Source organism: Acanthopagrus latus, chromosome 13 (genome assembly GCF_904848185.1).
Source record: "Acanthopagrus latus isolate v.2019 chromosome 13, fAcaLat1.1, whole genome shotgun sequence".
Taxonomy (NCBI): Eukaryota; Metazoa; Chordata; class Actinopteri; order Spariformes; family Sparidae; genus Acanthopagrus; species Acanthopagrus latus.
This window is the reverse complement of record NC_051051.1, coordinates 20,648,858-20,665,107: the sequence shown is the minus strand read 5'-3', so window position 1 is coordinate 20,665,107 and position 16,250 is coordinate 20,648,858. Positions and strand designations below refer to the sequence as shown.

The 16,250-nt window shown below is 41.6% G+C and overlaps 1 protein-coding gene across 3 annotated transcripts in view; it reads left to right on the top strand.

Moving 5' to 3' along the window:
• The window catches only part of myo7ab (myosin VIIAb), a 37,895-nt gene that overhangs the window by 8,806 nt on the left and 12,839 nt on the right, over nt 1–16,250 (top strand). For 2 of the 3 annotated variants that reach the window (XM_037119166.1, XM_037119165.1), the window contains exons 9-27: nt 166–242; nt 517–636; nt 1,529–1,671; nt 1,811–2,021; nt 2,199–2,334; nt 3,863–3,969; nt 4,206–4,247; nt 6,595–6,732; nt 7,552–7,710; nt 8,273–8,365; nt 8,716–8,810; nt 9,022–9,106; nt 9,262–9,480; nt 12,251–12,568; nt 13,935–14,144; nt 14,248–14,424; nt 14,532–14,621; nt 15,134–15,261; nt 15,537–15,663. In XM_037119166.1, coding sequence (XP_036975061.1) covers nt 166–242; nt 517–636; nt 1,529–1,671; nt 1,811–2,021; nt 2,199–2,334; nt 3,863–3,969; nt 4,206–4,247; nt 6,595–6,732; nt 7,552–7,710; nt 8,273–8,365; nt 8,716–8,810; nt 9,022–9,106; nt 9,262–9,480; nt 12,251–12,568; nt 13,935–14,144; nt 14,248–14,424; nt 14,532–14,621; nt 15,134–15,261; nt 15,537–15,663 — 2,675 coding nt within the window. The remainder of the gene's footprint in view (nt 1–165; nt 243–516; nt 637–1,528; nt 1,672–1,810; nt 2,022–2,198; nt 2,335–3,862; nt 3,970–4,205; nt 4,248–6,594; nt 6,733–7,551; nt 7,711–8,272; nt 8,366–8,715; nt 8,811–9,021; nt 9,107–9,261; nt 9,481–12,250; nt 12,569–13,934; nt 14,145–14,247; nt 14,425–14,531; nt 14,622–15,133; nt 15,262–15,536; nt 15,664–16,250) is intronic. The other variant, XM_037119167.1, reaches the window with a different exon arrangement.

Sequence of the window (16,250 nt, the reverse complement as noted above, 5' to 3'; positions counted from 1 at the left end):
AAATACACTCGTATTTGAGTAATGATTCAACTCTGTCGTCGTAGAGGTCATGGGTAGTGACGGATTGCATCATTTTGAGAGTTTTGTCTTTTGTCTGTGAAAAACATAAAACTACACAATAGGTAAGAATTGTGATGAAAACGATCTTTTTAAAATTTTCCTCAGCTCGCACTTATGACAACCTGGACGCCTGTGTGGTGGTGAGATCTCCTGACCTGGTCACTGCTGCCTCACTCATGGAGGTGTGTAAATATGTGTGTGTTACTAGAGGTTAACACATTAGTTTTGGGAATGAAAAAAAAAACTGATGAATAAATATCAGAAAATGTATTCACCTGCTTGAAATTCAACAATATATCTGCATAATGAGCTCACTGGAATGCAGCATTTTGGTATTCTGTCTTACAAAAGAGACAAACGTGAAGCTGCTTTGAATCGTCCATTTTCACCACTTCTGCGTCCATCACTGATGCTCTTGTCTTTCTTTATGTTCCTGCTGTTCCTTGTGCTCTGCAGGTGGAGCCGAAGGACGTGATGGTGTGTTTAACCACACGAACCCTGATCACACGGGGTGAAAGTGTCGTCACGCCTCTCAGTGTGGAGCAAGGCCTGGATGTCAGAGACGCCTTTGTAAAGGTACTGACCTTTCACCTCGAATCCAGAAATCTCCTTCATGAAACAACAAACATGGAACCAGACAAGTGTTGAAACGCTTAAAATGATGCTTAAATAATCGACACTGCAAAAACCCTAACCCATTTTGAGATAAATGGAACTTGTTCGCAGACGGGTTTTACTTGGTTCCATTGGCAGATTGTTTATCTCTAACAGCCAAGAAACACCTTGTATTCATTTTTTTTTTTAAACTATTCTTTCCAGTGAATCACTGGTAAAAATAAATAGTTTTGAAGTGCCGCTGAGCCTGGTAGTTTTGTATGTAATTGGTCATAAACTAAAGTACTGTTTATTTTAACTGTTTCATTTGTTTTACCTCATGGATAATTTATATTATTATGTCTTTTTTACAGAATTTTAATTGTGTGCTCATACAAGGCTGTTCTTGTTTTTCTTTCATATTTGTCAGTGGAAAACACTGACCGTGCTATACAATTACATCCCTATAGGAAAGGCTTTGGCCGTTCTTAGGTGTTATCGAATATTGTGGTATGTCACATCACATGCAATATTTATCACAGTATCAAATCGAACTGTAACGGCATCTTCTGCCTTTCATTTTGCAAAATAAAATGCTGAGTGGTCATGCCAGTCGATGCCAGCTTACACATAATGCCAGCTTACACATAACAAACATGGAGGACTTAGTTTCTAAGAAGAACTCCAGCGTGCCACTTTTGCTGTATATTTGGTTTAAAACTTGAGAAAACTACTAGCCAAAGGATTTTGATAAGACTGTATATCTTCTTTACCGTGACAACATCCTAATACGGATGTCGCCGAGCCCTACTGTAAACATACCATAAAAAAACTGAAGCTCTATATTCTTACTTACATGAGTTTCTTCTTCCAGGGGATCTACGGGCGGCTATTTGTCTGGATTGTTGATAAGATCAATGCTGCCATCTACAGACCTCCGTCCTGTGAGAGTAACATAATACGCAGGTCGATCGGGCTGCTCGACATCTTTGGTTTTGAGAACTTCATCGTCAACAGGTGATTTATTCTTGGCGTGTCGAGTAGAAACCGTAACTTTTGGTTCATTCACCTGACACCGAAAAATCTTCTTTGAATTGCGGTTCGTGTCGTCGTTGCTAAATCCCTCTTTCTTCCACTGATTTTTCCTTCTCTGTAGTTTCGAGCAGCTTTGCATCAACTTCGCCAACGAGAACCTGCAGCAGTTCTTCGTCCGGCACGTCTTCAAACTGGAGCAGGAGGAGTACAACCTGGAGGACATCAGCTGGCAGCACATCGAGTTCACGGACAACCAGGACGCTCTGGACATGATCGCCAACAAACCCATGAACATCATCTCCCTCATCGATGAAGAGAGCAAGTTCCCGAAGGTACAGTGCAATGGAAGGTGTCGGTCATGTTGATATGCTGAGCTCATTTTGGTCATCTTACAAGATCAACTGAAGTATTTCGGCCTTAGAAATAATAACATTTGTAGCTATGATATAGTTAACAGTTTTATGTAGCTGCTCTTTATAATGGATGCCTGTTCCTCTGTCTTTTAAAAGGGAACTGATGCTACGATGCTGTACAAGCTCAACTCGCAGCACAAGCTCAACTCCAACTACATCCCTCCTAAAAACAGCTACGAAACCCAGTTTGGTATCCAACACTTTGCCGGTGTGGTGCATTACGAGACCAGAGGTTCGTTCTGTTTCATCAGTCTCATCCTTGTTTTCATGATTTGTTTAATTTGTCTCACTCCCCTGTGATGAATGATTTTGGCTCAGACTCTCAGGAGAGGATTCTGGCAAAATAAAGGTCAGATGAGTTGTGAGAAGCAGACCTGAACAGAGAGAAAACTCCAACAACATAGTGCATAAATGATCTCGATTAACAGATTTGTGCATATGAATGTAAATCTGTAGGCAAGGCAAGATTATTTATATAGCACCGTTTAGACTGAGACACAAGTCAAAGTGTTTTACAGAGGCATAGACAAAATTAAGACTAGAATTGTATTAAAACAGTATAAAAAAAAAACAAAATCAAGCAAATAGATTAAAGTTACAGACTAAAAATAAGTTGTCTTTAAAGATTTTTTTTAAACTGATCTAAATGAGCAGACCTCATGTATCCAGGAAGTTTTTTTTCCTGTTTAACATTGATCCTGGGAACACTGAGTGAAGTTGAAGTTGCTAATTGGACTTTGAACAATCACAGCTGCCTGGAAGAGGAAGTCTAGACCCAGATGTCAGTTATTCTGGGATGGATCAGGATTTTTAAGCGTTCGAATATTCGATATCATGGAACATTCAAATAGTTAACGCAACTATGGTTTTGATCTGAAAGAAAAAAATTCCAATTATTTTTGTACTCGTTTTCACTGACGCCTGAAAAGGCCTGGGTAGGATCGCATTATTTTAACCAGGCTCCTACAGCACAACCTTTTTCCACTTTAGGTCGGTATAAGCCCATGCTGCTGTATGCTACAGTACATGCAAACAGCAGATCTTAAGATAATTGATAAATTGTCAAATAGTTCTCGGTGACTGGCGAATAGCATTTTTGCTTGAAATGCCCTGTCCTACTGTTAACCATCAACCCAATATCTGGCTACATCAGAGGCCCCTAAACATTGGCTGAGGACTCAGAGAGTGTTTAACAAGCAGCTGACCTGAAGCGCCAGAAACATGTGGAGAGGCACTGTTAGAAACTGTTTGGGAAAGGGCAGACACTTAAAAAATGTATTTGTCTTCTTCAACTTTAACCAGTCAAATGAATAGTAGGAGAACACTACTTCCAGTGGAGCCAGTTGGGAGATAAAGCCTCCACTGTCTCAGTGAAATAAACTCCCTAGTTCTCACATAGCTGATGCTGTAGCAGCTGCACTAACCTGTTGAAGGGCGGCCATTGTTGGTTTCAAACCAACAGTCGCTTCTCTTGCAGGTTGACACATCTACACCACACACACACAGCTGCCAGTACTTCCTCAGAGGACGCTGAATGAGTCAACGACAGTGGCTCAGGCACAAGCACATAGCCCGTGTTCTTGCAAATCCAGCCACGTCGCAAAGTAAAAGAGCTGTTTCATAATTACATTCCCACACAGCTCCAGTGTGAACACAACCTGGACCAGAACTAAAAGAAGACAACCATGTTTCGTGAAGTTTTTTTCATCTTTGATCGAAAGTGCCTATTCAGTTTCTCTCTCTCTCCGTCGCTTCTCCAGGCTTCCTGGAGAAGAACCGAGACAGCCTCCACACCGACATCATCCAGCTCGTCCACTCGTCCAAGAACAAGTTCATCAAGCAGATCTTCCAGGCCGACGTCGCCATGGTGAGACCAACAATTTCAGACCTTTTACTTTGCATGAATACTCGTGACGCTAATCATTTTCACCTCCTTGTGTTGTGACATCGAAGGTGTTGCTGTCTTCAAGTGATAATGTCACTGGTGACTTTTGCCTCCCTTCAGCGTTTTCTCCTCACGGCGTCGGCCTTTACTCATGTCACAGCCCTCGTCTCACTCTGCTGTCTCTTCTCTGTTTCCTCTGTCTTTTCCTCTCACATCAGTTTCTGTGTGGCTATCAGCAGCCCAGCACCCCTGCTCCCAAGGTAATCAACGGCCTCTCGCAACATGTGGTCACTCAGAAACCCTGTGTGTGTTCTCGTGATGTGAAGTAAACCCGCCTCTTCCCTTAAACTCTTCTCTTTATCTGACAGGTGTGCGGTTTGTTGTAGCAGAAACCAGAGTGACAAGCGTGTTTATTTGATAAGATTTAGCATAAAGCAAACTCTCTGACACGTGTTCAGTCCTCTAACATGATTCTGTTTGGCCTCACTGAGAGGATTTCAGCTGACAGCTGGTCAGAGACTATGTGTGGCTTCCTGTTCCTGTTGTGTTCAGTAGTAATTGTGTGTGTGTGCGCCCCGTTAAGTGTTGTCTGTGTCTGCTGTTTATCGAGATACCATTTAAGTGTGACTCCGCCGTTTTTACACATCAAAGCATATGTAGTACTCCCCAAGACCAAAGATGGGACCTAACAAAGTGCAAATATCAGTGCACATCGTGCACAGCAGGCATAGTGAGATGAAATGGAATTGGCGGAGAAGGCATGTTGGTCGCTTGGATTTTCTTATTTTCTCACTTTGATGCTGCTCGGAACGCTTTGGCTACTTGACGTCCTGGGAATGAGATTCAACCATCCACTATCTTTGTGGTGTTTTTAGGAACATCTGGGACAAATCCTGGTGATTCTACCTATAAGATAATAATAGTCTTTGAATTATATTATGACGTGTGCTTCAGTTAGGGTCGGGGTTAGAGAGTTAACAGTAATGGCCGGTAGATGCGTCCCTCAAAGGGAACCTTTTGACTATTATACTTTGAGTTCATAAGTTGAATCGGTACTTCTACTTTTAGAATGAAAATCCTGAGTGGTTCAAATAGTGTGAGGCTGGTTTGTGTTTTTCATTCTGCAGAAGAAAAAAGTTAAATAACAGTAAAATAATTGGAATAAATTATAAACATGGGGATATTACTCATATTCAACACTACTGACAGGTCATAACAGATCAGTAGGACTGTTTTTTCTCTGTTTTTTTGGTTTGATGAATAACGGGGAAAAATGAAAACTCATTCACTTCAAATATCTAATGAGTGTTTCATCTCCAAATGTTTTTGAGACCTAAGGGAACTTTTGAAACTTGTCAAGTAATTTGTTGTTATTAATCAACCAAATCTTGACGCTTAATTTTTTTAAAGTTTTCCTGGATGTAATCTTTCTGTTTAATATTCCTAGAGCAGACAGTCCTTCACAGTGATTGATTGTGTTTTCAGCAGCTTGCCTTCAGTGAATTAAGCGATCAATCTCTGCTGGAGAACGAGACGTGTTTTGTCTTGATATGTGTCAAAAAATCATTTGGCGCCAATCGACACATTTTCCTTGACAACAGAAATCCGTAAAGCAAGAAACTTTTGTTTCATTTGGTCCCTCTTCGTTTGATCACTTCAGACTGAGTCTTAATCACTGTGCATCGGAATTTCTTTATCACTCTTTCTGAGTTCTTTAAATTTGGATGACTTGTTTACAAGAAAAGCTGCTTTAATCGGCAACCGTGAGCTTTGAACGTGTATATATATTCTGTTATTTTGATACGTGCAGAAAACATAACAGAGAAGTTTAGTGAATATGTTTCTTTTTTGGATGTGATAAAAAAAATTGTGCTGTAAAAAAGATATAAATATATCTCAGCTTCTCCTCAAGGTACCCTTGTATCTTGAGAATAGAGAGGACTCTCTAGGCAGGTTTTGTGTTATGATGACCACAGTGACTTCCAACAAATGATAATTTCTCCATTTCAATTGAAGAAATGTTAGATAGAATAAAGAAAGCATTGTCTGATGCCATTTTGTTTAAAAGTGTCTGGTAAAATGAGTTTTCAACACAGGTAGAGAAAAATTAAAGGCTTGTCATTGTTTAAACATTCAAATGTCTGTAAAGAAGACAGAGAAGAAGAGAGAGGAAAAGAGTTTAGTAGCATCATGTAGAGAAAATGTTATAAAATCTTTTTTATCCTTTGTCATTTTAAAGGACAAATCCTGGATCACATGCTAACATGGGTCGGCAGAAAAATTTCAATGTGTTTATTGTTAATATTTAAACATTTACATTGATAAAGTACTTACGAGTATCCAATACAGATATTATAGTCTTTATGAAAAAGAGTATTATACGTGTAATATGTGCCAGTATCTCTCCTCATGATGAGGGCCGCTGACTTTATAGTCTGTTAGTCTTAATAGTTGTGCGCCAGTAATTCTGAGTACAGATACAGACGCAGATAATTGTGCACCCACTCATCCCTCCTTTACTGTATCTGATGTCGTGTTATAGACAATAGTTCATTTGTATTGTTGAAACGTATTTTTATGCGTTTCTGCCTTGTTGTGTGTTTGCAGGGTGTGGAGACGAGGAAGCGCTCTCCCACTCTGAGCAGTCAGTTCAAGCGTTCCCTGGAGATGTTGATGAGGACTCTCAGTGTTTGTCAGCCGTTCTTCGTTCGCTGTATAAAACCCAACGAGCTCAAAAAACCCATGGTGAGACCAGTTTTTATGAGTTTGTGTGTAAGAATTCCTGAATATTCCTGACAAAATTTTAAAAAAAAAGGCTTTTCCTGTTTATAGCACAGGTTCAAGTTCAGATTGTTCCTGTGTCGTTGAAATTGTAGTTACATCCTACCAGGCACCACGTTGTTGAATTGTTGTCTCTGTAAAGCGCACTAATTAACACACCTTACAAATAACTAAGTGTAAAAATGACCAAAAAAAGTCTTTACTAAAGTTTTTTCCTGGCACATGAATCCCTGTTTTTAACTTTGGGTTTCATAAAGTCAACCATCGGACTGCAACTAATAGCTTTTTGTTGTTACTGATCTAATGAGTATCTTTCTTTTTTTGTTAATTGATCAGTAGTTTGTAAAATGTCAGAAGATGTCAAAGATGTTCAGTTTGCTGTCGCAGAGGAGTAAAGAAACCAGAAAGTATTCAAATTAAAGCAGCTGCAATCAGAGATTATTGTTGTTGTTTTTTTAAGAATTAGCTGGCAATTAACTTAATAGTTGACAAGTAATTGATCAGTCACTGCAGCTCAAGTCAACCTGTAACATATTAACAAGTAAACCTGAGCTGTTGGGAGGATTTTCTTTGTTACTTTTGGACAGAAATATTTCTTTTACTAAGTATAAACACCTTTGCAGATTGACACTGTCTGTAGTCTCGTTGTGACTTGAGCACACTGACTTTCTTTTTGCTTCAGCTTTTCTAGGATGTCACGATACTCTGTGAAGCAGGGCATTCTGGTGTTATTGCTCTGCTTTTTTACCGTCGCATGTCTGTTTCCTCCATTTTCTTTCTCAGATATTCGACAGGGAGCTGTGTATCCGTCAGCTGCGATACTCTGGCATGATGGAGACCATCAGGATCAGGCGGGCCGGTTACCCAATCAGATACACGTTTGCCGAGTTTGTGGAACGTTACCGAGTCCTGATGCCCGGCATCAAACCCGCGCACATACAGGTCAGCAACACAACCACTGTTCCTTATTCTGTTGTCTCCTTTAGTCCTGATTTCACCTGATTAAAGGGGTTTCAAGTTATATCAGTTATATTATTAAACCGTCAGTTCTCCCCAAAGACTTCTTTCTACTTGGCATGCTTAGATTTTTGCTGATGCAAATGAAAATGTATCTGTGTCGGTGGAAACAGTGAGAGTTTATTTTTCTTTTGATAACAAAGTCCTCAGCAAGGGAAAACAGCCTCTGCAAAGTTCAAACATGCACTTTAAAGCTTTAACCTAATTAAAAGTCTTTGCCTATTTGTCTACACACACATAAATGCTGTGGTCTCAGTAAGAGCTGACAGCGTGTTCAACAGTTTATTAACATCCAGGCAGCATCCTTCACTTCTAATATGTTGGACATTTGACATATTATGTTCAGGATATTAATATCTATTGCGCATCTGACCATAAGACTGTAACTTTAATTTCCCTCTTCAGTTTTTGAAATCATACAGTAGCTCACAAACACTTATTAGTGGTCCAGGGGTCGTCACTAAGACGTAGTTATTTCTCCTTCCAGGAAGACCTCCGAGGGACCTGCCGGAAGATCATCCTGGCCCGTCTGGGGAAACACGATGACTGGCAGATCGGAAAGACCAAGATTTTCTTAAAGGTTGTTCCTTGTGCGTGTATGTGTGTGTTAAATTAGCTTGCTGATTCCTGGAGGACTCAGTTGTCCTAGGCTCAGCAGATTTAACTTAGATTTGCCCCTCCCGGCAGTCGGAGGAAAATCTGGGTGGAGAGTTTGGTCGGTACCAGAGGTCGGACCAGATTGTCTGCGGATGTGAGGGCTGTGCAGATCTGGACAGTCGGGTTGTCATTACATGCAGTTACATACATACGTGCAGACGACCATGACAAGTTATATGGAATCAAATTAGGCTCTTGAGCCATTATCCACTGTGGTAATCCAGTCTTGATGAATATATTCCTATTTATTTGCTGCTTTGTCTCCGTTGTCAGGACCACCATGACATGCAGCTGGAGATCGAGAGGGACAAGGCGATCACCGACAAGGTCATCCTCATCCAGAAGGCCGTGCGTGGCCTCAAAGAGAGGTAAAAATAAAACATTCTGTTTGTACCAGCAGAGCCCTCAAAGCCACGTCATATTTGTCTTTCTTATTGCTTGTGTGTGGAAGATAAAAAAATATGTATCTTTCAGGACTTCAGGCGCTCTGCAGGTTTCTTTGCTGTTGGTGTTCTGACTATTTAGGTCATCTGTTTTTGATGAGTGAACCTCCATGTTCCACTTCCTGTTTCTTCGTAGGACAAACTTTCTCAGACTGAAGAGTGCTGTGACTTTTATCCAGAAGGTCTGGAGGGGTTATCAGTGCAGGAAGAATTACCAAATTGTGAGTTCTTGGCACCTCTGATGCGTACTCGTAGCTTTTCATACATCAAAATACTCTTTTAACCCCTGAAAGATTGTATGACGTTTCCTCTGCAAAATTCCGCCAACTGTCTCCTTCACTCCACACTGATATGACTCCGCTCTTCTCTCCTTCAGATGAAGTCTGGCTTCTTGCGCCTCCAGGCGGTCTACAGGTCGAGGAAGTACTACAGAAGCTACCAGATGACACGTCTTCGCGTGAAGCTCATCCAAGCCCGCTGCCGCGGTTTCCTGATCCGGCGGACATTTTGGCGGCGTCTTCGTGCCGTGTTGACCCTTCAGGCCTACACCAGGGGCATGATAGCCAGGCGCCTCTGCCAGAGGCTCAGGGCAGAGGTAAACAACAGTCATTATATTTACTACTGCTACTTATATCATGTCGCTGACCGGCCAGAGGGAGAGGACCACTGGTGCTGAAGGCTGATGTGAAGAATAAGGTTCATGTCACATATTTATTTTGCTAAAAGAAACTGTGAAGCCTTAATATACATAATATGTTTCTGTAGCAGAATGATAAGATACTTTAAGAGGTTTTTTCTTGTCCAACACCAAAACTAGTGAAAATATTTACTGTTAGCTGACCTTAAAAGAATCATTTAACATTTTGTGAAATTGCTTTTCTGGTTGAGAGTTAATCTGTGTTCCAACTTGGTATTTTGCACTACACGTGCCCTATTAAGTAACTGTATGCATACAGTTAAAGTGAAACTCTCGCCAAAAAGCTACCATGGCTTTATTTGTGATTGTATATGAGTCAAACCTTCGTGTGAAACCATAATTACGACGAAAGACGCACTTATGATTTACCGTAGTTTAGTTTTTGGGCAAGCTAAATTTCTAAAATGAAATTTTTAAAACACTAACAAGGCTCGACACAACATGAAACTTTGCTCGTAGTATCACCAGGGTCTCTACACATGAACACCAGCATTGAGAATATTGTTTGTGTGCACAGAGTTTACTAAAAAGAATGTTTTTGGACTCTAAAACGAAACTACGGTAAATCTTAAAAGCGCCTCTTTTGTCGTAATTATGCTTTTACACGAAGGTTTGACTCATATAAATTCGCAAATAAGCCTTAGTTGCTTTTTGACCGTCTGCCTTGTGCGAAAAGCAGCAAAATAGCACAAATATTCTATTAATATAAATATTTTTCTCTGAAAAGTTTTTTTTTCCGTGAGAATTATCTTTTTCACACAGTTTCATACATGAAAAAGGAATCATTTGGTTCCACAGCCGAGAGCAAGAAGAAAGTTTTCTTTTTCACTTTGTTTCACACAGGAAAATAAACTAAATAATACACTTTCTAAACTGCACTGGTTAAAGGTCCCATATTGCAGAGAATTAGATTCCCTTTGCTTTTTTTTTATGATAAAGAAACTCCAGGTGCTATATAAATACTGTGAAAGAATCAAAAAACTCAGTCCACAAAGAAACACACAAACACTGTGCCTTCATAAGGACTTCATGAAATGTCACAACTACACAGAGAGGCCCTCAGCACAGACAGAGCTGATTCAGAAACAGTGGCCATTGTCACACAGAGATGCCACATTAACACGGCAGCCATTGCCACATATTCTAAAGAGGCGTGGCAGTACACCTCTCGATGTTGACATCTGTGTTTTTTTAAAGGTGTATTCACGGTGTTTACCTGTTAATTTAAACATGTACCCGGTGACGGTTTATAATCATATGGATGCTGGATGCTTCGCCAGTGCTACGCCTCTGATACTGCCTCCAGAGACGTATCAGCACCAGAGCTAAATTTCACCCCTCGCCGCTTCTGAGACTTTTAACTAGAGGAGGGTGCAGAGAATTGGCACAGGATCCCCACACTCAAAGGGCAGTGTGAATGGGGCCACTGTGGGCGGTGCTTGCTCAGGCATGTCAGAGCATACCAATCAGATCAGCCTGGGCCTTCTGGGAAGGGGATTTAAAGTGACAGGTGCTGAAACAGAGCGTTCAGAAGATAAATAGAGGTGCAACTGTAATGGATAGTTTGAGAAAAGAAGTGTGTTTTTTAAACATTAAAGCGCGTAAATATTTTCTAAAAACAACAGTTTGAGAATGAGCAGTGTGGGACCTTTAACAGGTTACAGTTGTGACTTTATTGCCTTTTCTACCTCTGGCCCTCTTGGTGTTGCACTCAGGTGAGCAGGGACGGATGTATTAGAAGTTCAGACCCTGCCTACGGTGGCCGGTCACTGTGTAAAGCGAGTATGAATGTAAAGACTGTCTGTCAGCCGTCTCCTTGATTCCCCCGTCCGAGAGGGGGTTTGTCTAAAGCACAGTGAAACGTTTAATCATGGTGCATCCAAACTGGCCTGTGATCCAAGCCAAACTTTATGTCACCGTGAAAACCTTCTTTTACACACTTTTATACATTTCTTTAAATGACTTTGTTTGTTTGAATGTCTGTTTGGTTGGATGTCTGTTCGTTGAATATGGAAATGTCTGTGAGCTATTTAAGAATGTTTGTTTTAAGTGAAAATGCCATTTCATCTGCTGCTGTTGCACTTTCCTTTTCTCTCTTCCTGTTCTGAAAGACAATGTTAAATAAATAACTTGTTCTGTAAATGTTTGCTTAATCTCAGTTTGTTATCGACTCGATAAGATACAAGTAGCTTTCAGGGAGCTATCAAATAATAATCCTGAGCGAGTCTACAGTGCCAGTGACCCGACAGCGAAGAAGTTAAGTGGATGAGCTCTTTAGAAGCCGAGCAGTTCGAGGACAGACCGGAGATTGTCAGTGTCGTCTGTTTATTTGTGTTTTTCTGTGTTTTATTGGTCGCTTGTCATGTTAGCTTGTAGAAGTTTTACATTAATTCTGCTGTAGCATTCACTGGAAGAGCCTTTGAATACCGAATAGATATAAAAGTTCTGTTGATTGTGTTCAGCTTTAAAGAAAACTGTATATTTTCTGCTCTTTGTTGTCATGTATCTAGTCATGCATTCTTCAGACTTATAATAACAAAAAAAGTCACCTGTAATGATTCCCTTCAGTTCCTCTTCTCTAGTTTTAAGTAAACTAACATACTAATGATGATCACCCCCTACCTGCCTCTGTGAACCCTCTCCCTCTGTTTCCACTCTCCCCTCGCAGCTGCGGCATCGACAGGAAGCCGAGCGGCAGCGCCTCGCCGAGGAGGAGAAGCTGCGAAACCAGATGACGGCTCGGCGGGCCAAGGCAGAGGCCGAGAGGAAACACCAGGAGAGGCTCGTCCAACTGGCCCAGCAGCAGGAGGAGAGGGAGAGGGAAGAGAAGGAGGAGGCGAGGAGGAAGAAGGAGCTGCTGGAGCAGATGGAGAGGGAGAAGGAGCAGCCCGTGGATCACTCCGACATGGTCGACCGCATGTTCGGTTTCCTGGGGAACTCGGGGCCGCTGCCCAACCAGGACGGACAAGCGCCAGCTGGTTTTGAAGTATGTGTTTATTGTTTTTGTAGTCCAATAAAGCTGCCATTAACCAGCTTTTGTTCTGATGAAATTCAGTTTATGGGATGGCAGTTAATAAGATCTGTCACTTGGTCAAATCCATTCTCAGAATTCTGTGAGTTTTCCTCAAGCACCGCCATGAAGCTAACATTTGGGGCATTAGAAAGCGTCTCAGCAACTTCATTAAATTCGGCCAGGCCTCCGTTGTAGATAAGAATGTGTTCTGGATGATGTGCCTGGTCAAAAACATGAAAAGTAAAATTGGTGCAGATCAGTGGGTCTCCACATTCTCCCACAATGCAAAAAAGAAGCAAAAACATCTTGGATACGAGTGGAGCTGCAATATCAGGAGTTCCCGCCCACACACCTGCCGGATTCAATCATGAGTGAAGTTCAGCTGTCAATCATGACGTTTCATTCTTTTTCAAATAACTCATTTATAAACTAAACTCAGCAGGAAAAGAAACAAACTTAACCATACGTCCCATCTGTCATGTTGTCCATCTTTGTTCATGTCAGTGGTCCAGACATTCAAGTCCCCTGAGAGATTTAGATTTGTCTGGTTCTTCAGTTACTGTCCAGGTACCTTCAAAACTAACGATGTCTTGACAGCTCCTGCTGCACTTTGTGCCAACGAGCAGACGTTAGCATGCCAACGTGCTAAACTGAAAAGGTCAACATTGTAAACGTTTACTGCTAAACATCAGCGTGCTAGCATTGCTCTTACACGAGTTAATTTGATTTTAGCATTGCTAACATGATAATAAATAGCTGGTTGCTCTTTATGGCTGGTGCAGGGCTGCCTAAAGCTGAGACCACCACTAGGTTCAGTTTGAACTAGGTTTTTTTTTTAGATTGCAGTTTATGCTCTTTGATTTGTTTTTGTGAAGTAAAATTCTCTAGGAGTGAAATTTCTAGTGAAACAATGATAATAAATGTATATAACATGGTGTGTATGATATAAATGGCTGTTTATGCCGCACCTGCTGAAGTAATGCTCTGTAAATATGTGGGATCCCTAAATATATTTATTCATAATCGGACCATGGCAGTCAAACTTTGCACAGGAAGTCAGTCAGTTAAGGGAACTTGAGATGCTTGGACCATTTTTCATCCAAGGCAAAAAGTTGCTGTTATAAGGCAATATTGTAAAAAGCACTGAAGCTGCGTCTCTGACAACCTCACAGATCTATTTCCAACATTTTCTCTACTTTTCTCTCTGAACTTTGTTTTGGCTCCACTAATTGCTGAGAAAAACCTCTTTGCAGCCGCTGAATGTTCAGCTTTTTCATTATCTGCTTGCTCACTTTGTCTGCTTCACACTTACCATATCATGCCTGTTTATCTCGTTCAGGACTTGGAGAACATTCCTCGCGGTGAGGAGGCTGAAGAAGAGGTGCTGAATGAGGCTCCGCCGTTACCTGAGGAGGAAGACGAGGATTTGTCAGAGTACAAGTTCTCCAAGTTTGCAGCCACCTACTTCCAGGGTGTTTCCACTCACACCTACATCAGACGGCCGCTGAAACAACCTCTGCTGTTTCACGAGGACGAAGGAGACCAGCTGGTGAGTCTGCAGATCCACCACTTCATAGCTCAAATCTTGGGGCAAAACAATCATTCGCTTTTCGTCTTGACTTCTAATTCAAACATCCTGTCCCATCCTCCAGGCTGCACTAGCAGTGTGGATCACTGTGTTGAGGTTCATGGGAGACCTCCCGGAGCCAAAAAGCCAGTTGGTGCTAAACGACGGCAGCGAAAAGATTCCCGTCATGACCAAAATCTACGAAACCCTCGGCAAGAGGACCTACAAGAGGGAGCTGCAGGAGCTGCAGGTGGAAGGAGAGGTGAGACGTAGCTGAAGGGTCCCGCGTGAGCTTTCAGTGATTGTCGAGCGTTGTTGACGCTCAGGTGTGTGATGTGTTCAACAAAATGTCCATGTTTGTTTGTACAGATCAGCTCCATCGACAGCCAGAAGAGGAACAGCGTCAGACACAAACTTGTGTCTCTGACTCTGAAGAGGAAATCGAAGATCACTGAGGAGGTGAGAAACAAGCCAGAAACTTCCTTGAAAGTTAACGCCGGAATGTGCTGTGAGTTGTATTTAGAGTATTTTCACAGCTTTACCATCACCATCAGACAGCCCATTCCATCAAGTACTGAAGCGATTGTATCCCTCTCTTCAACAAAAACAGTAATTTTACCTCTCAGAACACAGGAGTTACTGGTCTCACACTTCCTTGATCGGTCTGTTTGTGTTTTTGTGTGTCTTTGGTGTTTTAACATTTTAGTTGCCAGAAATAACCCTTTAAAACACCAAAGTTCCCCGGTTCCTTCGTTTCACACATGCTATGTAAAGGTCTTGAGTTACGATAAAGGTTCTTTGTCCCGTCTCATCTACAAAAACTAGGTCATTTATCTTCACCCGTCATTACAGATGTGGTTGATGCGAACACTTTTCCTGAGAAGCGGAGGAACCTGTTAATGTGCTGGATGATTAATTTCAGAGCGGAGGAGTTCAGTTAAAGGGTTTGTTCTCTTCATCGTCCGTGGCAGGTGACCCGGAGGCTGACGGAAGGCGACTATGGCCTCGCGGGGAACAGCATGCTGGAGGACAGACCCACCTCCAACCTGGAGAAGCTTCACTTCATCATCGGCAACGGCATCTTACGGCCCGCCCTCAGGTGAGCGACTGAAGTTGAAGTACCTGATCTTTCTTTATTGTCATCCAAAAAATCCAGACCAGCTCATCGTTTTCGTCATCATTTTTTTATTTTTTTTTTTTTACCTAATCATGTTGTTACCTTGCCCAACAATATTACAAAAGCGCAATGCTAAATGGGTGGAGGCCTCAGTAAACGACTGCACTACTCATTTAGTGTTGTATTTTCAGCTGACTCTGGTTGACATTGTTGTGGACCTGGTTTTGTTGAGCTGCTGTCTCTCTCTCTTGCCTCAGGGATGAGATCTACTGTCAGATCTGCAAACAGCTCTCTCAGAATACGTCCAAGAGCAGCCACGCCCGCGGCTGGATCCTGCTGTCCCTCTGCGTCGGCTGCTTCGCCCCCTCAGAGAAGTTCGTCAAAGTAAGAAACCTCAAAATCACATCAATCCATTGAGAGACCGCACGGTACACGATGATACTAAAGCTTTGAATACTGCAATTCATCCACGACCTCCTGATTTGTCAGGTTTGACCCAGAATCATCCTTTGTCTGTTATTCTCTGCAATAGAATTATTTTACTGTGGTGGGATTGAGTTTTATTTTAGAGTTCAGGTGGTGTTTGTCGTCCAGAGGCATCAAAGCACATCCGGCTGATGCTTTCTTGTCTATGATTATTTTCCATTGTGTCGTCTTCATTCACTCCAATAATCAAAAGCGATTCATGCTGTGAAAAAACATTTTAAAAGATCATAATACAGGCTATGCAGACATGTCACACTGAGAAGTCCAGACCGAAGAGAGCCGAGGAAACACATCTTTTTTGTTCTTCTGTGTTTGTTTCTCCTTTTGTTTTCTGTACAACAGATTCATTAGAACCCAATCGAGTGTACAGACAGGACACATCAATTTCCGAAAAAACACCCAAGGCGTGAAGAGAAATGACGCTCTCAAAGGAAAAAAATCCATCCCGAAATATTATTCAATTGACAATGATTTAAAACTAAATT